At 44.6% G+C, this 24083-nt stretch overlaps 1 protein-coding gene across 7 annotated transcripts in view; it reads right to left on the reverse strand.

Moving 5' to 3' along the window:
- Positions 1–24083, reverse strand: part of COL5A3 (collagen type V alpha 3 chain) — a 114238-nt gene that overhangs the window by 13417 nt on the left and 76738 nt on the right. For all 7 annotated transcript variants that reach the window (XR_014561775.1, XM_083729140.1, XM_083729141.1 and 4 more), the window contains 21 exons: positions 23750–23803; positions 23607–23660; positions 22789–22833; positions 18208–18261; positions 17118–17162; positions 16748–16801; positions 15114–15167; positions 13176–13229; positions 11790–11897; positions 9685–9774; positions 8670–8723; positions 8265–8372; positions 6394–6501; positions 6087–6140; positions 5842–5895; positions 5368–5475; positions 4335–4388; positions 4161–4214; positions 2371–2424; positions 1147–1200; positions 777–884 (listed from right to left, as the gene is read on the reverse strand). Coding sequence is in view for 6 of the 7 variants with exons in the window: in XM_083729140.1 (XP_083585266.1) it covers positions 777–884; positions 1147–1200; positions 2371–2424; positions 4161–4214; positions 4335–4388; positions 5368–5475; positions 5842–5895; positions 6087–6140; positions 6394–6501; positions 8265–8372; positions 8670–8723; positions 9685–9774; positions 11790–11897; positions 13176–13229; positions 15114–15167; positions 16748–16801; positions 17118–17162; positions 18208–18261; positions 22789–22833; positions 23607–23660; positions 23750–23803 (1422 nt within the window). In the remaining variant the exon portion in view is untranslated. The remainder of the gene's footprint in view (positions 1–776; positions 885–1146; positions 1201–2370; positions 2425–4160; positions 4215–4334; positions 4389–5367; positions 5476–5841; positions 5896–6086; positions 6141–6393; positions 6502–8264; positions 8373–8669; positions 8724–9684; positions 9775–11789; positions 11898–13175; positions 13230–15113; positions 15168–16747; positions 16802–17117; positions 17163–18207; positions 18262–22788; positions 22834–23606; positions 23661–23749; positions 23804–24083) is intronic.

A 24083-nucleotide genomic window follows, 5' to 3' on the forward strand; every position in this document is an offset into this window, starting at 1 on the left:
GGGTGAATCTACCATGAAACTAATGGAGCTTAAGCTTGAGGGGCCCCAGAAACAACTATAGTCCACATTGCTTTAAAAGTATATCATGCATGTATATTATTCTGTGAACCACCCTGAGATCTTGTGATGAAGGATGGTATATAAATTTGGTAGGTAAATAAAAATAAAATACATAACATTTCCCCAATTTTCATCCCCTCCATAACTTGAAATTTATAATGCATAGGAATTTTTTATCCACATCAGTGACTTTGACATGTAAGATAATCCAGTACAGCAATTTTAATCAAAATCAGACGCGTAGTCATTAATTTAAAATAAATAAATAAATAAATAAATAAACCCCTGTGGTGATCTGTTGTTGAACAACCTAACAGTGGTTACCCAGACCTTGTTGCTGGTTTCAAAGGGGCCCCCATAACAGTTCAAGTTTCAGGGCCCAGAAATGCAGGTCCGTCTCTGATTGCACAGTTCCCTGGGTGATGGGTAAACATACATTCCTGCCTTGGATTGTTCTGCCTTGTGCCAGAGGTAAGAACAAACGGTTCTTTTGTCTCTTGTAGTATTGTTCCATGGCTCTTCTCTGAGTGTCTTTTGAAGCTATACTCTGCTCAATGGGCCTCTGTGGTGCCAGTTTCATTGGAATCTGTTATGACCATAGGACCATAGGATCAGCAGGGCCAGGGAGTTTCGTTGCAGCTCTTTGGGAGCTAAACTGACACATCACTGAAGAAAGTAGCCCTTGCCATTTTTCAATTCCGAAGCCAACGACTCACCAGGTTCCCCTTGGCTCCATCCTCTCCAGGGGGGCCCTTCTTGCCAGGGGGCCCTGCAGCTCCAGATTGGCCAGAATCTCCTTTTTCACCAACATCACCCTTTACCCCCTGCAAATTCACACAGAGAGATGCCAATCAGATGGGGGTGGGATTTAGGATGGGAACAGACTTTGCAAAAGCAGCTTCTCATGCTGCTCTTTTAATCTTAGTAAAGAGAGTCACATCTCTGCTAAGTGACTCAGCTCCAGTGATTTGTCCAGCCTTAACAGAAGTTAACAGCCTTAACAGAAGCAGACATACTCCGGGGGAGTTCCGGGGAGGGGTATTGCATCCCCCGCCCCCCATTTCTCTCCCAAACTCAGCAACTCACTTGCCGGCCTGGCTCCCCTGGAGGTCCAGGGTCTCCTGCTTCCCCTGCTTCACCCTAGAAGAGGAGAAAGAAATGGAAATCTCAGTCCAGTCATGCTACTCTCCAGTTCCAACCTGGAATGGCTTTTCAGAAAATGTGCACTGACATATTAAAATACCTCCATCAACACAATTTTAAAAAATGAAAAGACCCAAGGGCCTATTGACACCTTTTCTGGATGCTCCTTTTCCTATCTGATAGAGTTGTAAAGAAATATAGTCACAGAGCTAGCTATTCTATGAGCTGGTCTCTGCTAAGAGAAGGACGCATCTCTCAGGACTCATCCAGGGCTTATCTTGTCCAGCTAAAGCTGCTCCTGAGCACTCAATTAGAGCAAGCAGCAATTCAGATTTTTCCCAGATTGCCATTAGTTCTGATATTTCGCTATAAAGAGCAGGTTTTTCTTTGGAAAGGAGCAGGGCAAGGGAGGAAACCACTCAGACCCATGCCCAGAAAGTGCAGGTCAAGAGGGAAATGGCTCAGTTCCCATTTGTAGCCAGAATGACATGGAAGGAGATGTGATTTCTCTGATCTGTTTCAGAGGCATGATTTGGAAGGAGATTGCACTTGCATTCATGCAAAGGGAGATTCTTGTGTGACTCTGCAAACACAGCTTTCTGTCTCCAAACAAACATTCAAGAGTTGGGACTCTGGGATCAGGAGGACTATATCCTGAGGCAAGTTTCAGCCCGAGCGCCTCTCACTTTGTAAACTAAGCATGGCTCTTCTGAGAAGGTTTTCCCCTATCTCCCAGTTTAATTATGCACCTCATGACCCTCAATTTGCTCTATGATTTTCTCTCCACATGTCAGCATCTAATGCACACACATAAACAACACTTAAAGCCCCTTTAACACCTCCAGCTTTCAAACAGCTCCCATTTTGTGCCTTCCTAAAAACTTACTGCATTTTCTCTGTCCTATTTAACCCACAGTTCCCTGCACCTGGCAAAATACTCTGCTGCTGGAGAGAAGAGCATATCTACATGTGCTGCTGGTGAAGAATCCAGTCATCTCCTTCCCTTACATATTGAAGGGTGCCTTTCTTGTTGCTTCTAGCCCCACTATGCAAGCATCCTAGAGTCCCATGACTCTTCCAATGCTCTGCATCCTGCTTCCAATCCCTGAACTCACCACAAAGTGCAGAGAGCAGCCCTCATCCCCTAATATCTTGGCTTAGACTCACCTTTTCACCAACAGCACCTGGCTGTCCCAGCCCACCAGGTTGCCCCTGTGGGCCCTGGAATGAAAAGAGACACATTAAGACAAACGCACACCTTAGACCACCACAGTGGCCTCCCTTGTCAAATCTTATCACCTGTTTGAACAGTTCAGGACTTTCCCCACCCACTAATATTTAACCAAATATCTTCCATCCTGCAACTTAACTCATTCACTGTTAGCTTCCCCCTCGGACTTAGAGAAAATAACCAACACTTATTATCTTTAGCCCTTTTTCAATGTGATGATCAATATATGCAAAATATTTCCTAACCCTGATACTCCTCCCTATGCATACAGGTTGTGGTATAGAAGTTGGAATCATTTCATTCTTTGCAGACACTTCTGAGTCTGGGCACTTGCCTAAATGCTCTTGGAGGTCCTCGTGAGGTTACTTTACATGCTGTTTTATCCTATTTATCCTCAACGGTTGCAGCTAATGAGATCTACAGGGTATACTCTTCTGGTGGTATCATCTGTCCATCAAATGAGTACAGCATAGGCATGTGAAAAGACATTCTTGGTGGTAGCACCACAGGGAGTAGATTTTTATTTTTATTTATTAAATTTGCTTAGCAGTGCAACTGATAAAGGGGAAGGCTGATTTTTTTAAATCATTAATTATTACTATTAATTAATAATTATAACTATTACCTTGGCTATCATTTTAGTTATATGCTGGGTTTATTGGCAAAGTTCACTAATCTGATTAAATTATTTGTTTGCTACCTTTAGATCCAGAGAACCCCCAAGAACCCATGTTTTATGATTCTGTTTATTTTGCAGCTACAGCTATTAGAATGATGGATAAAAACCCAATCAGCAAATACCATGGTAGCCACCCACCACTTGATAATGGTTGAAGTTGTCATTATAACTTCATTTAATAGTCAATTACCACACATTATTACCATGTAGAGGATTACTCATGCTGTGATAAGGAAATCATAACTATCATGTGAGCAGAACGTGGGACCTCCCCACAAGGAATCAATGCACTCAGAGCATAGGATCATAGAACTGTAGAGTTGGAAGGGGCCCTGAGAGTCATCTAGTCCAACCCCTTGCAATGTAGGAAGCTTTTGCCCAACGTAGGGCTCAATCCCACAACCCTGAGATTCAGAGACTTGTGCCCTCCCAAATGAGCTATCCACATCTCGGGCGTGGGACACAACAGGGGTAGATTGAGGTGGATACACGCTATGTTTTGCTTTATTATCTGTCCTGCCATTTTATGCAATCTATGGGGTTTTTGTTTTTTGTTTTTAAATCATACAATCAATTCATAGTATTCCAACCACAGTGGTATCAGAAATCCTCACATCCTTCTCCTCAGCCCCTGAGCTCAGCCTCTTCAGAAAATCAGAAACAACAGAGTTCCATCCATCCAGCAAATTCTGGTCCTTATGCTGGTGCTCCCACCATTCCCCAGAGGAGGAACGCGTCCAGGAAGTGTCTATCCAGGGTGTTTCGATTGCTGAAGAGGCCCTTTTCCATTCCAGCTGGTCATTAAGAACTACAGTGTAACTTTAAGAATGCATGCCTGAGTTTCCTTGTTTTCCTCTGCACTCCTCATCCCCCTTTCCTTTTATGTTGGGTCTTTTAGATTGCAAGCCTGGGGGGCTAGGACTGTTTTATTTTTAACTACTCTTATGCAAGCGGTTGTAGGAGTCCTATAGGCTAAAGAGTAGTGTCATAATGAATAATTAAATTCTGCCCCATCTTGCTTTATATAGATGAAAAAATGTTACTCACATCGCCCCCACTGGGACCCTGGGGGCCTCGGGGCCCTGGAGCTCCTGGTGGGCCCTAAAGAGGGGAGAGAGAGAGAGAGAGAGAGAGAGAGAGAGAGAGAGAGAGGATGAGATTCACAATGAGGCACAGGCAGATGACTCGCGGGCAGGTTTAGGTGAAGCAAATGACTCTTACCATTGGGCCAACATCGCCACTCTCGCCCTTCTCCCCTGGGGGCCCTGGCATCCCCTGTGAAGAAAGCACCCCCCAACAAAGTAAGCAAGTGTAAAGCATTTCCACCATCCTGCTGACATTCCTCTAGTCTGGCTAGCAGGCACATATGAGAGTTCAAAAGCCATAATCTAAGTACTCAGAATTCAAATGTGAATGCTTAGTTTTAAATTTCAGAATTTATATCAGGGTTTTTCAATCTGGGGAGAAATTTCAAATTTGGTGGAGAGATGTGCGTGCCCGTGAATAGTTAAGGCCCTTGTGGTAAGATTCAACTGACTGAAATACTTTTTTTAAACACAGAAATTCAAATAAGAAATTTTGAATTTTTACTATTGCAAATATAATTTTTTCAGCAATCCACAGTTGTGAAACCATTTATTTAACCCTCAACATTTAGAAAAACAAAATATTTTGAATTTCATGGAATTCACTGAATTTAAAATTTCATACAGAAGTTTGCCTTAGCTTTAGTCACAGTCCCAAGTTCCCTACAAACCATTTCTAGATAGCCTTGAAACCTACTGAACAATATGGGATACAGAACTCCTCTTGCAGAAATACAATTTATTAAAAGTGCCAATACGAATGGAAGTAAAAAACTCTGTAGCTGCTGATAAGCTATTAAGATCAAGAATGTAATTGGGATCAAGATTAAGAATGTAATTGGATTAATTAAGACTTCAGAAGCAAGATGAAATAAAATCATCTCACCTTGAAATCTAGCACATGGGAAGTCATACAAAATGTATAATTGGCTTTATAATTGATATATATTTGAATCTGAATTGTAATTTGAGATTGATAAAATGTGGTTTATATTGGATTTTAATAATAAAAAATTAATAAAAATTATTTACAAAAAAAGAGAAAGAAACCTACTGAACAAAGCTGGGGAAATCCCTGACTTTCATTCTCACTGCAGGAGCTCGCTTAAGAAGAAGCCCAGTTATTCCAAGGCACCCCCAATGAAATAGTTTCATGTTGTCTAACTCACTTGTAAGCCAGATGGGCCACTAACACCTGGGAATCCACGGGCTCCTTCATCTCCTTTCTGGCCAAACATGCCCTGCTGCCCTCGGCGCCCAGGCTCTCCATCCGCTCCCTGTTAGCAAGACACCATGTCAGGATTGCCACTGAAACAGAAGCACCCTCCATCTCTCTTTAGTAGAGCCAAAAAGCTGGGATTACAGAAGTGGGAGGCATCGCACTCAGCCAAGCCTCTAGTCTTGAAGCATATGGTGATGTCCACTAACATCAATCAGAGCTGCTTAGAGGTCCTCTGTTGAGTAAGAAGTATTTTCATTTTGTTAAAAATAATTTTAAAAACTCTGTGACAGATGAAAGAAAATGGTGATATGGGAGGGTAGTTGAGCTGCGCCCAGAGGACTGTGAGAGGAGACAATCCTTTCTATGAAAGCTTTGGGAGTATATAGGCCAGTACAGATTTTGGAATGGAGTCAATACTTACTGCAGGGCCTGGATGTCCAATAGGACCCTGGATCCCAGTAGGTCCTGGGGGACCCTATAAGAAGAGAAAGAACATGAAACAGCATTGCTCTCTCTAGTTATTCATTCTCTCTCTTCTAGTTTCTTTCAAAAGATCTCCTTGGTCCAGCTAATAAAGAATCTATAAGCAATCATGGCAACACAGTTTAAGGGGTAGCAATGCTGGATAATACCCTGAAGTCTGCCAGCCACCTGCCTCAAACTCACCGCTTCTCCTTTGTCGCCCTTGCTTCCCTTTTGTCCTGGGCCACCCATCTCTCCCTGCAGAAAGAGGGAGAGCAGCATGAGAACATAGAGCATCACCATGGGAACCATTGCTGCAGAAACCATTGTCAAGCAAAACACATGCCCATTGAGTCACGTCTTGGCTGGAGAAACCAAGGCTGTGGAAATCATTGCTAGGGATAGCCAAGAATCTGTCGTCTAGGAAACAAAAACTGGTCTTTGTAGCTGTATGAACCCTGTGCAAGTTTCCCCTCTTCCTCCAAATTCTGGTGGAGTGCAGGCTGCCTACCTTATCACCATCTTCTCCAGCAAGTCCTGGTGGTCCAGCTGGGCCCGGCAGACCCAATGGGCCTGGGATTCCATCATGGCCAGATGGGCCCATTGGGCCTCGCTCACCCTGGGAAAGGGGAGATACAAATGAGGGCCGGAGGGGGGTAGGACAGAGAATGGCCCCGGGGTAAGTACATGAACAGTCTTCTTCTTTTCTTCTTTGGTGATCACTTGTGGCTGAGTAAGATTGTCTTCCATGAACAGTCTTAACAGTGAGTCTGTAAGTGACTGTGGAAGCCAATTCTGGATCCACATGTCCTTCCACCATGGGGACATAGGTTTCCGGGCAGGAGCTGATCACAGTGAGGGTTTGCCTTTACCTTTATGAACAGTATCAGTAATATCACACAGAGGGCATGGAGACTAGTAGTTTACAGGGACCTTAAAACGTCTTGGGCTATGTCTGCTTCATCTGACTTTTTCATTACTTGCTCTAGTGAGCTCTATATGTAGCTTATGTAATTCACAGGGAATTGTTTGTCCTGATGAGCATTCCACTTTGACTTATTTTTAAAAGTGCTGATGTTAGCAACCCATACAAGCAAATATTAACCTAAATGCACCTGTTTACCAATATAATTGGCCATTTGGACAGCTGTTTTACAACACCTTTCTCACTTTTTGACTTTGGCACCCACCTTTGCCTATAACCCCTTTCCCTTCCTTATTAACATTTATTATTTCCTTTCTTATTAACATTTTCCACTGGTAGCAGTGTGACACATCAAATCTCCATTACTGAACCTTGTTTCCTGTTCTCTTCCCCTTTGACACAACACTCAGATACACACTGAAACATCTTAATGTTCTCTTGAACTTATTTCTTCCTTTCTCCTTTTTCTGTTTTACACAGCTCAGTCAGATTTGGAGTGGCTATCAAAGAAGTCTGTGTGCACATTTGTTGTTGCCTAAGAAACCCTAAACTCCCCATCCAAAAATTCAAACAATAGCCTATTCAATGTGAGAGAAAGGAATGCATTTATATCCAATCTTAGTCTTACTCAGACTGACTGAAACTGATGGGCACAACTAACTTGAGTCCATTAATTTCAATGGATCTATTATGAATAGGACTTAACTGGATATTAATTGATCACATGAAATGCTGCATATGACAAAAAGATGGGGGGATCTTTTTGAGAACTACCACAGGTGGCACTGGATAGGAACATTAAATATTTCAGATGGAAGAAGACCATGATAGGGAAAAGGATTACAGGAGGAGGATCTGGCTGAAAGATTCCTTTATGCTGCAAATAAAAAGCAGAGCTTAAGGTTCATCCCTGGAACCTGTGAAGCAGTAATAAAGACATGTGTCTATACAGAATGGCTTTTCTCTACCAATGCATGGCCAAAGACAACCTGAGACTGGGGCGTGAGGGGTGGCTAGGCTACTATATCATGGGGTCAGGCAGAGGCGCCCAGTTCCACCCAACGTTGGAGGTGGGGCTGTCATGTGCATGTATGACATCAAGCGTGTTGCGACACACACACAAGGCCTGGCGAGGCTTGTCGCTATTGCTGCGAGGCCCAAGCCCTCAATGTTGGGGAGGGCTCAGCCCCATCCCAACAGACTTTGGGGGCTGAATGCACTTCAGCCCTATCGAGTTGGCAGGGTCAGGGGTGTGGCCTCCTGAATGGGTTGAGGCATGGGCATAGCCAAGGGGAAGCAGGGAGGGGGAGCTACCCCCCTAAATCAATAAAAATGCATAGCTAACTGAGGTTCTGCCCACCCCCCAAAAAATCCTGACTATGCCCATGGGTTGAATCATGAACTTTTCTTTTTGAGTGACTGGTCACTGATGGCATGGGAGTGTGACTGATACATACCGGTGCCCCTTTCTCCCCTGCTGGGCCAGGAGGTCCTTGGTTGCCCCCTCGCCCGGGTAGCCCAATACCCCCAGCTGCTCCCGAGGGGCCACGTTCACCAGGGGAACCCTGTTGGAAGAGAACAAATATATATACCCATCTCCTTTTTTGGAGTCCTCACTATTCTATGTCTCTTTCTGGAGGCAACGGTCATCATTACCAAACCAACACAGGCTGCAATGTCACTTCCAAGCATTCCAGATGAGACAAATGCTTCCCTATCACAGCCCTCCCCAGCCTAGATGGCACCATGTCAGGAAGGCTGCTCTACCTCATCAACAGTCGACACTACTGTGCCCCCCAGACCACATATTTGAGGACTCCTGTCTTCCTTTTAAGCCCCAGAGGAAATGCCAGCCTACTTACTGTGGGGCCTTGAGGACCAGGGGGCCCTTCAGCCCCCTTCAACCCACTTGGTCCCTGTGGAGGAAACAAAACAATCATTTAGGGAGGGTTCAGAATTGTTCATCTTTTTGAGACCTGAAGTGAATGGATGCAGTTTCTGTGGCAGAGTACATCCTCTGCACACAGAACGTCCCAGATTCCATCCCCAGCCATTTCCATTTAGGGCTGGGAACAATCAATATAAACAATACTTAGTTAGATGGGTCCATGACCTGAATCAGTCTAAAGCAGCTTCCTTTGTTTTGGTTTCTTGCAAAAATTGATTTAGAATGAAAAGTCAGATTGGTTGCAGGAAGTCTTGGGCAAGGGAGTTCCTCCTCTAGGGTCGGAAGGAAAGAATAACTAACAGACCCAAGCCAATGTTTAGCTAACTTCACCCCAAATGTGAAAGCAGGAATGTGCCTCTAGCAGAGTAAAAACAAAATGCATTTCTATTTGTGCTTCTGCTTCATTTCTAGGTTCATACACTATGACAGGTGTTCTCCAGATGTTGTTGAGACTCCAGCTTCCATCAGTTCCAGTCAGCATGGCCAAGAGTGAAGGGGGATGGGAGCTGCAGCAACATCTGGAGGGCATAATATTGGCTACTTCTGCACTATAGGGTAAGTCTCTCACCAGAGGGTGCAGTATGCCAAAAAGGGTGACTGAAGGGTGATATGAAAGTAGCTCTAAGAAATAAAGGAAGCTGGTGGGCTAAGTGCTACACCTTCCTCAAATGTGGGCATGATCTCTATGTGTGCAGATTGCTTGAGCTTGATTTGGGGAGAGGTGTGTAGGCAGCATTTAGAAGGGGGGAGGGCTGCATTGAAAACTTCATAATTTGAGGCTCTTAGTTTAAGGAGGAAGGTGAGAAGTGAGAGACACATATAAACTTTTTGCAGGATATGCCAAAGCTGCAGCTTCTGCTCCATATCCAATGGAGTAACACCCCTCCCCCCCCCACCAGTCCCTTCTCACCCATGTGACAAACACTTACAGTCTCCCCAGCAGGACCTCGAGCCCCAGTGAAGCCTTTCATTCCAGGAGGGCCATTTTTGCCTGGGATGCCACTAGGTCCAGGATCACCCTAGGAAAAAAAACCTGGTTACTATGCAGGGAGAAGTAAAGAGGTACAAAATCTTGGGAGAAAAATTATGCCCTCTTTGTCCATCTGCATGGGAAATACTTCTGTCCATATTGATATGGGCTGGTTTAGTTTTCCCTGCTGTACTTTAGACCATAAAGGATATCAGATGTCTTCATGCATGTGTACTTTGCACATAGTCTCATTGCATTGGATTTTGAAGATTTCAGGCTGCAGAAATAAATTGTTAGTTCCCATGTAGGCTATTACCGAAATGCTGAAACTATATATATAAAAAAACCCAGATGCATCACTTTTGCAACATACATGAAAAAGATCCATTGACACTAACATGGATGTCCATGTTGAGACTACATGAAAGAACTCTGCATGAATGAACAATCCAAATTTCAACAGGGATTCTATTACAGACAGAATTTGGCAGTGTGACAATTCCTGTATTATGATGAAAACCAACAGCTCCCTCTTGAGTGTCTGTGATTTGATACCCCTCTGGTGGTCCCTGAGTAGATATACACCCTTGTCTTTATCTTCATTGCACATTTTCATCTTCAATTCCTTGTTTACAATAATGTATTAAAGAGGCAGAAGCCGTCTCTGTGTAATTTTTGTATGGATGCTTGCATGAGAGATGGAGATTTCCTAGTTGTTGATCCAAACACCAATCTAACTTTGTAAAAAGATCAACTTTTACTGGTTTCAGATTTCCATAAATATGCAAGCTTCACCCTCACTTCCCCTTGGAACCATCCAAACAGATGACAAATCTGGTGTTCCGCTCTCTCAGAACCTCTCTTCTCCAAGGAATTCTGTACATATTATGAAACCAAATATTTTGCTCAAGAGGTTACATTTAACTAATTAAATTAGAATACTTTTAGATTTGCAAGTGTGTGCATGTGATTGTTGGCTCCCCCCCCTTACTTTTCCCCCTTTCTCTAAATAAGCCTTCTTTAAATGCATTGACCTTGGTGCTGAAATGATTTTCTCTGGAATTCCTTACTAAAATCTTCCCCACATGCTGCTCTGTGCAGCAGTTGTTAAGCAACCTTCCCATGTTGTAAATATATTTCACACTCTTTTATGTTCTCTGTCCTCTGAACTTTGGGATGGTAAATCCAAAGCTCCTTACAGTTTAGTATTTCTAAAGCTGGACGTAAAGTGAGAGGTTCCTATCAGTTTGGGATAGAAATCCTCCAAAATAGCTGGCAGCTGAACTGTCTTCAGGCTAGGATCAGAGTTTGGTGGCATCTTTGCCCAGATTCATCTTTCTCTTTTTGGTGGGTGGTATTCAAAAGGGAAAGTCCTCCCCCCCCCATTTGTTACGAGCAGAAAGACATTACTCCAACCCAACACAGGGGAGAGATGGCAGGGAGCTGCCCTCCCTATTCTTGAAGAAATTATCTTCTGCACCATGACAGGAGCTTCATGTGTAATGTCTTCGATTAACAATTGAAAAGATGAAGGTAATAATATGTACATTCGATATCAGAAATTTTAAATGCACCGGGAGTTGGTGGGAAGACTATCACACATTAGTAAGAATGTTGAACTGTATAAGATTGAGTCTATTTTTATTTGTATATTTACATAAGATTACTTAAACAATTTCATTTTTTGTTTATATGTTTGTTTTTGTTATGTATGAAACTTAATAAAGCATGGAAAACTTAAAAAAAAAGAGGAAGAACTTTCTGACAGTCAGAGCTGTTCAACAGTGGATCAGGAGGTTGTGGATTCTCCTTCCTTGGAGGTTTTTAAGCAGAGGTTGGATGGCCATCTCCCATGGATGCTTATTCGAGAATCCTGCATTGCAGGGGGTTGGACTAGGTACAATTCTATGATTCTATGAAATCCCAGCCTTCATAAATTAATTTAAATTAGCAGTAGGCATTAAAAGATCAGCCTATTTCTTGTTTGTGTCACATCTGATGTGTTAATTCACAAGTTTCTTACAGTTTGTTATTATGACACACATTTCCCAGGTGAGCACTCACCTTGGCACCTTCCCTTCCAGCAGCACCTGGCAACCCTTGTTCTCCAGGGGGACCGGGGGAGCCTGGGTGGCCTCTCTCTCCCATGGGACCAGTTTCTCCAGAGTTTCCCTGTGGTACGGGGAAGATATACCACTTGAGAGCAGTTTGGGAGCAAAAACCAGCAGAGACTGCCTGGAGGCACTGGGACAACTGGTGACGGATTTTGCTGGTTCCTAGTTCCCGGTAGGCCTCATGAGACACCACAGTGAGAATGTATCACACAATGCAGCTACAAGCAGGGCATGATAAAAGATTGCCCCTTCCCACCCAACCACTTCTTTCCTGCACCCGTGATTATGTCAGCTGTGCATGGAGGGTTTTGCTGCTGCTGCTATTGTTGAAAATTATCATGGTTGACAGCCTTGGATAATTCAGTTCCTACATGAATTCTCTTACCTGTCCCCCAGCCCAAGTCATGTACATTAGTGTCCATCATCACATTTTGTGGGTATTGCTGTTAACTATGAGCTGCCTGAAGAAGTATTTCTGTCCCTGTATTCTGAACTTATTTCCAATCAATGACTATGAGTATTGATAGAGCAAGGGAGTATGCAATTTCTCTCTGATCACTATAAATCTTGATTGTGTCTTTCCCGTTTTTTCTTCTGAACTAAAAAGCCTTGACCTCTTAAAAGGAAAACAGGGAATAAATAGTTCTACCACACTCTGTTTGCAAACATCTTGCGTGGTATCTAACTATCTCCTGGTGGAGATTGATGGCTGAACTGGATAGATCTGCAGCCTACTTTATTCCAATCAAGCAAGACAATTATTATCCTCTTACAGTTGTGAGAAGCTACAAGGCACTGGTGTGTATGTGTGTGTCAAACCAGAGTCTCCAACACCTTTCCTCTTGCACTTGCCAGATTCCAGTTCCTCAGACCAGACCTTATGAATAAAGAAAGTCAGCTGACCTCCCAGCTTGAATATCTTCAGGTGATTTAACAAGACTATTGGGACACACTGACTCCTGCAGCTAAACCAGTTGCTCAGTTTGAGCAACATATCCCTGAACAGCCAGCAGATTCCTAGCCTCCTTAAACTGATGCCTGATACCTGATCCTTCCCTGCCATGGATCAGCTTTCTAACATTCAGCACTTTTTATCCTTATCTGCCTGTGCCTAAACTGGACCCAGCTGCAGCCTGACTCAGAGCAAGGCCAAGGCCTGACAGAATCTGCCCTGTGCACAGGATCACACAAAGGAGGTTCTAGACCCCACAGTGAAGTTTTGAACCCCTCATCTCTAGTCAGGCACCACCATCTGTTCTTCATCTGGTGGCTACTGACTCTGATATCTTTTGTTGTTTTGACTGTGATCATGAGAACTAAAGCTTTTCTTCCTTACCTGTGGTCCCACAACTCCAGCAGGTCCTGGTGGGCCAGTTTTGCCATGAAATCCCTAACAAATAATAATAATAATAATAAATAAATAATAAATAAATAAATAAATAAATAAATAAATAAATAAATAAATAATCCCACCCATCTGGCTGGGTTTCTCCGGCCACGCTGGGTGGGTCCCAACAGAATATTAAAAACACAATAAAACATCAAACATTAAAAACTTCCCTAAACAGGGCTGCCTTCAGATGTCTTCTAAAAGTCAGATAGTTGTTTATTTCCTTGACATCTGATGGGAGGGCATTCCACTACCAAGAAGGCACCTGCGCACCTGGGCCTTCAGGGGCACAGTTACCCCATTCAGGACAAAGGAGTCCTACACACCTGCCCACCCCATCTCCCCAAAAGAGTATTTCTGTCTTGTCAGGATTCAACTTCAATCAATTAGCCACCATCCATCCTCCAACTGCCTCCAGACACTCACACAGGACCTTCACCGCCTTCACTGATTCTGATTCAAAAGAGAGGTAGAGCTGGGTATCATCCGCATACTGATGAACACCCAGCCCAAACCCCCTGATGATCTCTCCCAGCAGCTTCATATAGATGTTAAAAAGCATGGGGGAGAGGCAACCACCCCCTCAATCACCTTGCCCAAGAATAGAAGATTTAAGACTGGACGATTTTTGGCCATATTGGCTGGGTCCAAAGATGTATTTTTAAGAATTGGTTTAATGACCACCTCTTTCAGTGGGTCTGGGAAGGCTCCCTCACAGAGGGAAGCATTCACCACCCCACAGAGCCCATCGCCCAGCCCTTCCCGGCTCACTTTTATGAGCCAGGATGAGCAAGGAGACAGGTGGTTGGTTTCACTCGTCCAAGCAGCCTGTCCACATCCTCAGAGGAAACAGATTGATCCCATGCAACCGACTAGAAAGGACTCTATCCTTCTCCCATCCCGGTCTTGCTCCCACGATAGAGTCTACCTCTTTCTGAATTTGAGTGACTTTATCTGCAAAAAAAACTTTGCAAAATCATTGCAGGAGATCTTGGGGTCCTTTCTGGGTCCTGAGGGCAAAGGTAGTTCTGATAAATTGCGAACCACCTGAAAGAGTCTCCTGCTGCTGTTTTCTGCAGATGCAGCTGAGGCGGTAAAGAAGGTCTACTTTGCTGTCGCTATCGCCACTTGGTAGGCTGGTGTGTGGTCCAATTCAGAATGAGTTTTCTGCCACCGGCACTCTAGCCATCTCAGCAGTTGTTTCATCGCCCTCAGCCCTGGAGAAAACCACGGGGCTGTCCGGGCTCCATGCAATCAGAGAGGGCACTTCAGAGCCAGACAGTCGATAGCCCTGGTTAACTCCGCATTCCAGCGGGCCACCAGGGAATCAGCTGAAAGGCCATCAACATGGGATAAAACATCCCCTACCACTCTCTGGAAACCATTTGGATACATTAAGTGGCAGGGGCGGGCCATCTGAATCAGTTCGCCTAAGGGGAGGGGAAATGAAGGTCAGGATCCAAAGAAATGGCACCAAGCAAGGAGTCCCATGTAGATCTCAATCATGGCCACTCATCCATTCAAAAAATGGAACATTTGCTGAGTTTGTTAAGGCACTGCCAAACAACTGCTTGATGTGCCCAGCACTACAGTTGCCTCACCATTCCCATTACTAAACAGAGGTTCAGCTGTTGCCCGATCAGCTAGTTTTGTTCACTTGGAAACTGTATCTTGTTTTCCTTTGCTCCAGCAACAAAGTGGAAGGCACTGTGGAGAGCCAGCAGTGGCATGCAAAGCCCATTAAGAGAAAAGGGTGGAGGCTCCTGTGCTGGCCAAGAAGAGCGTTTGAGGTTACAGGGAAAGAACACTTGGAATGTATGGCCTTTGCCTAGAGCCCCCAAATGACTAGAACCAACTTTGCACTGTGCTCGAAATGATACTCACCGGCTCACCACGCTGACCTGGATGTCCCGGTAAACCATCCTTCCCAGCAGGGCCCTACAAGCAGCAGGAGTTAAAAGAAAACTCTCAGATGGCCAGGAGGGATCCTTTACCCAAGAATCCCTCCTTAGACAGCTGCAGGCACACTCCAAACACACATCAGAAAGTGTGCAAAATAAGTGTGCAAAAGGTTTATGTCATAGGACTCAGTCTGGTCTACAACTGCCCTTCATGGTACTGTCTACAATACTTTTTGTCTTTTGGTATGAGATTGTTGTGAAACTATGTAACCCATTTCACAATGCAACACATGTTGGGCAGCCTGTGCTGAGGCAGATTAATAAAACCAATGCAATAAAGTAATAATAAAAGTAATAAAAGTAATAAAAAGTAATAAAAAATAAAAAAGAAAGATTAGCAGTTGGGAAACATTTCAAGCCTATGAAAACCAGATCATGTGTCCTCCAAAAGCAGACAAGGATTGTGCTCTTTCAAGTGCTCTGATCAAGAACATGGGAGGAGAGGGGAAGGCAGTGAAACATGAAGACAACCCAGCTGGACAGCTCCCCAGTCTAAACGCCAGAGAGCAGAGAGGGGAATAAGACAGCTCGGGCACGGTTCTTTTAACTGAGATCTAATATGATCAACCACCTGGTACTCTCCAGGAATCTTCAAAATGGACATTGCAATTTTGTGATAGAAACATGCCTCACAATTTAGGTTGGTTCCCCCCTCCCCCATCTCTTTCATACAGTTAGAAGTTGCAGGTAAAATTCATTTTGTCAGAATGTATTGCCTGTGGCAACAACAAACGGGGGTGGGGGGAGATTTCAATTTGAACAAATTTCTTCAGAACTGTTGAACAGAAATTCACCTTCAAACAAATACTGACCAGAAATCAGAAGCTTAGATATCAAAAGGTAACACTGCCATGACCATGAACAGACACAAACCCATGTTGCAAAATGTGACAATCTACAAAAATGCAAATGCAACATGCTGGCTAATAACTGTTAGTAAATATATAATAAGTATGATGTCATTCAAAATATAAGAATAAGCCACTTCAAAATAATATATATATCATACAACACATCTCACAAAATATACAAGTAACTGCAAGTTGTTATATGTATCACAGTCAAACGTCAAACAAAGACTATATATATATATATATATATATATATATATATATATATATATATATATAGACTGGCTTTAAAAGCATTTTTCCTATAGGAGAAGTGAGGCAGGGACTGGCTTCTTAAGATTCCTGAGGAGTACCTCCAAGAAATAATTAGTTTTCCCCTCCCAATACTACAGTCAAAACCTCAAAGGCAAAAGGGAGTCATTCTGGCTGTCACCACAGGCTCCTCCCCCCTTTGCCCTCACATACTTGGGTCCTATCTTGCAAAGGACACAATATTATCTCAGGCTGTTTCCATAGCAGATGCTTAAACTGGGTTTTGCTTTCTTTGCACTTCTAATTCAAGTGTCAGCCTAAAACAGCTGGACTGTACATTTTTCTTCCACAAGGCACTCTTGTGTTTGAACGCCTCATGGGACGACCGTCCCCTACCAACACCATGTTTCCAGACAAGTAGGAACTTGGGCCTGGGGATCCGTGGGATACTTACAGGTGGGCCCTTGGGGCCTGGGAATCCATTAGGGCCCTGTGGACCGGAGGGACCCTGAGGAAAGAGAAGGGGAAACGTGATTGTGAGAGGTTTTCTCCATCTTCCTTGCCTTGCCTTTGACCTCCTCCTGCCCATGACTATCACTGAACCTCTTAGACCTCATTGGTGGCATTTGTATTCTTCAATTCAGCTTTTGTTCTTCCCACCCACTGCAGCATGGGTCTGTTACCTAGAGTAAGACCTCACCCTCCACAACTCTGGTGGCATCTAAGACATCATAGCTTCTTTGGCCAAAGCAGGAAACTGGACTCTGCTGATATCACCCTCTCCAGGGTTCCTTCCCTTGCACTGACCTGATTCCTCAGCTTACCTTTTCCCCAACAATTCCTGGGGCTCCATCGTGGCCTGAATCACCCTGTGGGAAGAAAGCATTGTTGAGGGGTGGCAGAAAAAGATCCCAGCTTTTGATTGCAATAAATGTTGGCGACTAGCATGTAAAGTGGTCTTAGAGGAATAAGGTTGAAGAGGCAGCATTAAGAAGCTCTCATCCAGTGGGGGCACAATCAGGACTAGAAATTCACGTGAGTCAAGTAATTCATTCAGATGGCTGACTTGGTGCAGAGTTCCTGCGACTATTCGATTTTAAATAGCACATTTGAATGCTCTTCCATATCAAAATCTTACTCCCTGAGGGAAAAGCAGCAAGTTGGGGAGAGGGTTGTGGTAACTGAGTGTTTGGTCTAATATTCTTTTTTTCTTTGTTCATAAATAACCTATAGAATCATAGAATTGTAGAGTTGGAAGGGTTCCCCAGGGTCATCTAGTCCAACCCCCTGCAATGCAGGAATCTCAGCTCAAGCATCCAGGACAGGTGGCCATCCAAGACCTGCTTTAAAAACCTCCATTGAAGGAGAGTCCACCACCTTCCATCCCATGGTCAAACAGCTCTTACCCTCAAAAAGTTCTTCATTTAAATTAACATCATTTAAAAGGAAACTGCACTGTAAGCAAGAAACTGACACAGCAAAAAGAAGCAGTAATCATGGCTAAACCACCCAAAGGATGTACAAGTGATTTCAACAATAGCCTGTGGTGAAACAGTAGTCTCTAGTGAACAGCACTGCCTCTTAAGGTAAAGGTAAAGGTACCCCTGCCCGTACGGGCCAGTCTTGACAGACTCTGGGGTTGTGCGCCCATGAAATTACATAATTTAGAGATTGGGCGGGGGGGGGGGTAGAGGGGAGAACAAAAGGTTTGAAGACAGCTTGGCCTCAGGGCTGTTCCTTAGAAAATATTCTAGGCAGAGTCTAAAAAGGTCCTGTTATGAGATCAGTGGAAGCCAACACGTTAATTATGTAGATGAGAATAGTGTTGTGCTCCAATGGAGAGCACTGGGCACAGGTGAACAAACAGAGGTCACAGAGAAATGTACAACATGCACAGCATAAATACAGACATACCTTTGGTCCTGGTTTTCCTGTGGGTCCTGGCAAACCACGTTCACCTGGAAGACCCTAGAAAGGGAGAAATGACACTAATTGCATAGCCTGGTAAATGCCACGTGGGGGCTGCGCCAGACTTGGGAGGTCCCACATGATTTAGAGTGATGAAATTGAGCGACCAGACTGGGTACTTCCAGAAGACATTATCTCTCACTGTCATTACAGCACTTGCATGCTAAACTAGGAATGCAGGAGGATAACTGAGTGAATTGCAACTTTTTTGGGGGGGGAGGGTATAGCATGTCACATGATCATGACTTCAGGCACAAGCCCCTGCCTGAATTATGGACCAAAGTGACAGAAATAGGTGACTTGCTGCAAGATGAGAGGTGTTAGAGCAGGGGTCAGCAAGGTTTCCTTGCCTGGGCTGGTTCACTCCAGCGGAGATCCCTCCGTGGGCCAGATCACAAGTGCGCCCACAATTTCCAGGGTCTGTGCAGACGTGTTTTTCAGAGTCTGCACATGCGCAGGTGCAATTTTTGGCACCAAGGAAGCGAGTCCCCATGCTGTGCTGCACCGGCTTAGCACCGCAAGCCGGGACTCGCTGAGTGGGCGGCTCATGGGTTAAACGACTCCCGTGGGCTACTTGTGACCCATGGGCCTTAGGGTGCCTGAGTTAGAGTGTAAGGATTGCAGGCAGATGTGCACAAAAGGCAAGGTTTCTCCTTTCAGAACTGGTATCTGCACCAGAACAGAAATGAAATGACATCCAAATCCAAAGTGAAGTAACATTTCAAGATTTTAAAGTAATCTTTTAGAATGTCATGTTTGTGTGTTCAAATTTCACACTGAAAGTAGACTTAGAAATTCTTTTAAAGAATCATAGTGGGTTTTAAGGTAATAATGGTATTAACTCACCAAATTCAACTTTACTTAGAGTCAATTTGGAGGAAGCTGGAGGAAGTACCAATTAATTTGATAAATCAAATATTTTACACACTATCACTTACCCCCCCCCCCCCACCACCACTCTAAAAGCTTCCATAATTGAAAAAATGAAGACTGGGAAGAAAATTCAAATGCGAATATAAATTCAAATACTCATGAGCAAATTCAAACCAGGAGGATTTGATTTAGAATTTCAGCTCTATAGTGGACAGCCCCCGATAACATCTACATTCATTAGAACACCATGGCTCCAAGTGGATGGATGGATGGGAAATGTTGACTGGTTATGTTAGTGCAATTTTAGATGAGCATCAAACTTTAGAGCAGGGTGAAAAATGACAGCAAAGTAATTTTTTGTTAGTGTCTATGTATTTGAAATTAAGCAGCCACCTCCTCCCCCCCCCCCCAGCTCCACATCAGCACAGGGAAGTGTCTGAGTCAATCTTACCCAGCCCCTGAGTTCTTGGTTTCAGAGACCTATGCTAAGCTTACAGGGTGAAGTTGTTCTGCCTATTCTTGAACCTGGTCCCCTCAGCTCTCTTCCATGTGGGCATTGTAAGGTCCCCAATTCAGAGGAGGCAGCTTGGGCAATCTGTCTTTCCTCCATCCTCCTTATACTGAGCTCTCAGGAATTCTAAGACTAGGGCAAAGAAAGATGGTATAAGTTTCTGATGATATGAGGGATGGAAAGGGTGCTGAAGGCCCCTGAACTTGAAAGAGGCAGTGGGGCAGCCACTCCTGAAACAACTCTTCCTGGATTCAGAGGTTTCTTCCATGTCCTGCCTGGTTGGCCACTCTCCTTCTGGGGGCAAGGTGCTTGAGAAAAGGGCAGGCAGTCCAGCTGCAGGCCTTTTTCAGGGAAACTGATTGTCAGAACTCATTTCAATCTGGATTCAGGTCTGTTTTTTACCCTGATGACCTTCTCCATGAAGGATGGCAGGGGTGTCCCTGTCAAGACTCCTAACTCAGCTGCTTTTGATACTGTTGGTAAGGTATTCTCCTGGATTGTATCCATGGGCTGCAGCGCGGAAGCACTGTCTCCCATTGGCTTGACCCTCGCTTGCCAGGGAAGCCAGGCAGTTGCAGAGTCACGTTCAGCGATGGTGCCTCAGGCCCTTGGCAGCTGAACGGAGGGCGCTGTAAGCCACTATCTTATCCTGAAGGCTGTTTAACAGCTATATGGCCACTTGAGAAGGTCACCTGCTATCCTCTTCAGTTGCCTGCACTGCTCTAAATGAGGGATTTTAATTGTATTTTTCTTATTCTATCTTTATTTGTAGCAGTACATTTACTGCATTTTGATTCTGTAATTTCTGTAAATTGCTGGGGGTTACACAGGATATTCATTTTTTCTGAATAAATATCACAGAAGATGGCAGTAACCATATTTAGCTCTGGTCCTTGCCATTACCCATCACATTTTAAAAAGTTCATTTTATTTGAATGATTTCTAGGCCACCCTCCTAGCAAAAGCCCTCTCATGGCAGCTTACATTAGTAGAATAAAACAAAAGATCAGTGCTATAGTATTAAAGTTAAAACATTTCATAAGACAGCTTTCATAAAATTAATTGAAACAGGCAATAAGAACAATGTGAAACCAACAGTTTAAAACCAGCAGCAATATAAAACACTAATAAAGCTCAGCATCTTAATTAAAAGCAGCTCAGAATAAATGGCTTTTCAAGACCAATTTAAAAGCCAGCACTGAAGGGGCCCAACATATTTCTGTCCTACTTTTCTTATCAGTATTTTCACATCATTGTAATTGTTTTTTTCAGTAAGTAATTGTATGTTCAGGTGGCATGGTGCTTAAATACAGGAATACAGGTGCTTAAATACAGGAAATTGGCCAACTTGGATCTGTATCAATCAAATGATTGATCAGTAGAGATAGAGATAGATAGAGCGCTCCAGTGGAGTAAAATGACAGGCCTTTGGAGTGGTGTCCCTCCCTTGCCCCCATTTGTGGAAAGCTCTCCCGGGGGAAACTTGCCTGGCACCACAATATGTTTTTTAGGCATTAGTCCAATACATTTTTATTCCCTCAGGCATTCAGTAGCTTAGTTTGTCTCTGCTGTGGTGCTCCTCTTTTTTTTAATGTATTTTTATTAAATATTTTCTTGATTTACAAAGGTATGTGCAATCTCTCTCTCTCATATTTTCCCCCCTGTAACTTTTTTTTTTACCAATCAGATTCATTTGTTGAGACCTTAGAAAGAATAGGGGGAAAGAGGTGGAGGGCAGGAAAGATGGGTGGGGGTGGGGTCAGGTGGTGATGTTTCTATTTTACTTAATATATGTGGGGTTTTGTGTCAGCGTTGCTTGTGCAGGTTCTCTGCTGTTCACTTGTGTTCCTTTGGTGGTGAGAGAGGTTGGAGTTGGCCTAGGGTGTGGCTGTTCATTTGTGGTTGGCTGTGGTGGTCTTTGTTTTCATGTGTGAGTGGGGTGGGTGGGTGTTTTAGATCAAGTTAGCCATATTGAGTTGCATGCTGTTGGTGGATTTTTGTCATTGTCTTGTTGGGCTGTGTATGTGATAAAGGGGAGCCATACCGGGGTGAAGGCTGTTAGTTTCTGTTTGTGCCACTGTGCAGTGCTTTGAGTCACAAGACTCTGTTTACATTCCAGAGACATTCTAGACTGTTGGAAGTCTCACGGAAGACAGGAGACAGATATGATGTTTACTGGTTTCCTGTTACTTTGTGTTCCATGTGCTCTCTGCTTTCACAGAGAGAGCATGCTTATTCCTTTTCTGTCTGCGTAATTAGAAATAAAATGCTCTTTGCAATGTAGCTCATACTATCTCGGCTCCTTCCCTGCGTGCTGGATACTCTGCGTAATGGGGGAATATGCTTGGAACCTCATCAAAGACTCAGGTCGTTAATCACGTCGGAGGACTCGACCGACCGGAAGAGTCGATCGGTCGAACGCAAGTCTGACAAAGGCGTCTTCTTCTATTTGCCCCCGTGTCAGTTTCAGTTTATTGGTTAATTTTTCTAGTAAGGCTGTTTCCCATACTTGGAGCTCTATTGGGTTGTGGGGGGGGGGGAGGGAGGCTGTGGCTCCCTCGGTAGGCACGCCAGACATCCCGGTTTCCCTCTGGCGGTGGTGCTGGCAGCAGTGGAGGCAGAAGTGGTGGGGTCTGGGCTCCTTTCTCTCCTTCCCCTCCTGCTTCTGTGCTGGCTCCGAGGTCCTCCTGAACTCGGAGCTCCGGGTGGCTGGGTGCCCTTGGTCAAGGTTTGGTCAAGGTCATGGGGGGGCTTGCTGTTTGCTCCGGGTGCCCCCAGTTCCTCTCTGGTATTGGTGCTGGTAACACCAGTGGTCCTGGCAGCAGACGTTCCAGCAGCCCAGGAGCCAGCCAGGTACCTTTGTAAGTTCTGGCTGGCTTCAGGAGCTGCCTGTTCCCGTGGCGTCCGCCATGCTGCCTTAACCGGAAGTTCCCTGGTGCTAATCTTTTAGTGAGGTGGGGTAGGTCTTGTTCAATGCATTGTGTTGTTGGATGAACATATTATGATTTTTGAATTGTTCACTGTTTCAAATTGTCTGGTTTTAAAGCTTTTTTTTCTGTTTGTATTTTATCTTGTTATGCTACTTTGAGAACTTTTTGTACAAAGCAACTAAAAGAGGTTGATAACAATAAAAATAAGCTCACCGGGGGACCCCGTTGTCCCGTCTGCCCAGCCTGGCCAGCTTTGCCCTGTGAAACATAAAGAGAAACAGAAGATGAGACAGAAAAGTAGGGAACCCATACATGCTCTCATTACGGAGATGGCACCGTGCCTCAGCACTTTGGTCATCCAGAGGCCTCTGTCCCTCTAGGACGCTCCACTCACCAGAGTTAATAAGGCAAAGGAGTCCTGTCTTGCCCAGAGATGCTATCTTCCTTTCAGCTCCAATTCATCTCTTGATTATGCAAACTAGAGATGGAGACCCTATTGCCCTGCAGATGTTGTCAGTCTGCAACTCGCATCATCCCTCGCCAATGTGAGGGATGATGGGAGGCCAAGTTTGGAAGGGGTGAGTTAGCTCAGATGCAGCCTTGCACCTGAAAATCTTGACGTAGTAGTACCTCGGGTTAAGAACTTTACCTCAGGATGAGAACAGAAATCACACGCCGGCGGCAGCGGGAGGCCCCATTAGCTAAAGTGGTACCTCAGACTAAGAACGGTTTCAGGTTAAGAACAGACCTCTGGAACGAATTAAGTTCGTAACCAGAGGTACTAATATAGTGATCTTTCCTTCATCTGGCTCTGCCATGCCACTCTCTTAATCTCATTGGCTTCTCTTTTCTTTGCTATCTCACAACTTCCCATGAGGCAAGTCAATCAAAAAATCAAGTTTCCCTAAAAAAAGCTCAGGAACTTACTTTTTGAAATATGGCAGCCCTACCATACCTACAAACCCTGGATGTACCTTCCATTCACATGGCACTTTCCAGATGTGGCCCCTGTTTCCCATGGCTCCACTCACCCGTTTGCCTTTTTCTCCAATGAGGCCCAGAGGCCCTGGAAATCCAGTTGAGCCCTGCAGGAAAACCACACCGTCTCAGTAAAGCAGATGACGAGCGGGGACATGTCATCCTTCCTTTACCTCAGAAATCTCCTCATACTCACCTTAGGTCCCTGGCGTCCAGGGTATCCTGGTAGGCCTGGCACCCCCAATTTGCCCTGCAAAAATAGAAGATCAAAGTCTTAAAGTGCCCTAGCATGTGGGGGGCCACGGGGACGGTGACTTCCAGGAGCAAAATTATGAGAGGACCACAACCAGGCACCCCCACAACAGGTTCCCGATGGAGCTCCTGCCACCTTCTGGAGCCACACGGAAGCAAGCCATGCCTGGGCCGGGCCCTCAACCTTCATCCTTTGGGCCTGGGGCAGTGCCTCCTTCTTGGACGCCTGGCCAGAGGTGCTGATTCTCCTGGCCTGCGAGGCGGCAAGGTCCGGGGAA

This window comes from Podarcis gaigeae (assembly GCF_964106915.1).
Source record: "Podarcis gaigeae genome assembly, chromosome: 2".
Lineage (NCBI taxonomy): Eukaryota > Metazoa > Chordata > Lepidosauria > Squamata > Lacertidae > Podarcis > Podarcis gaigeae.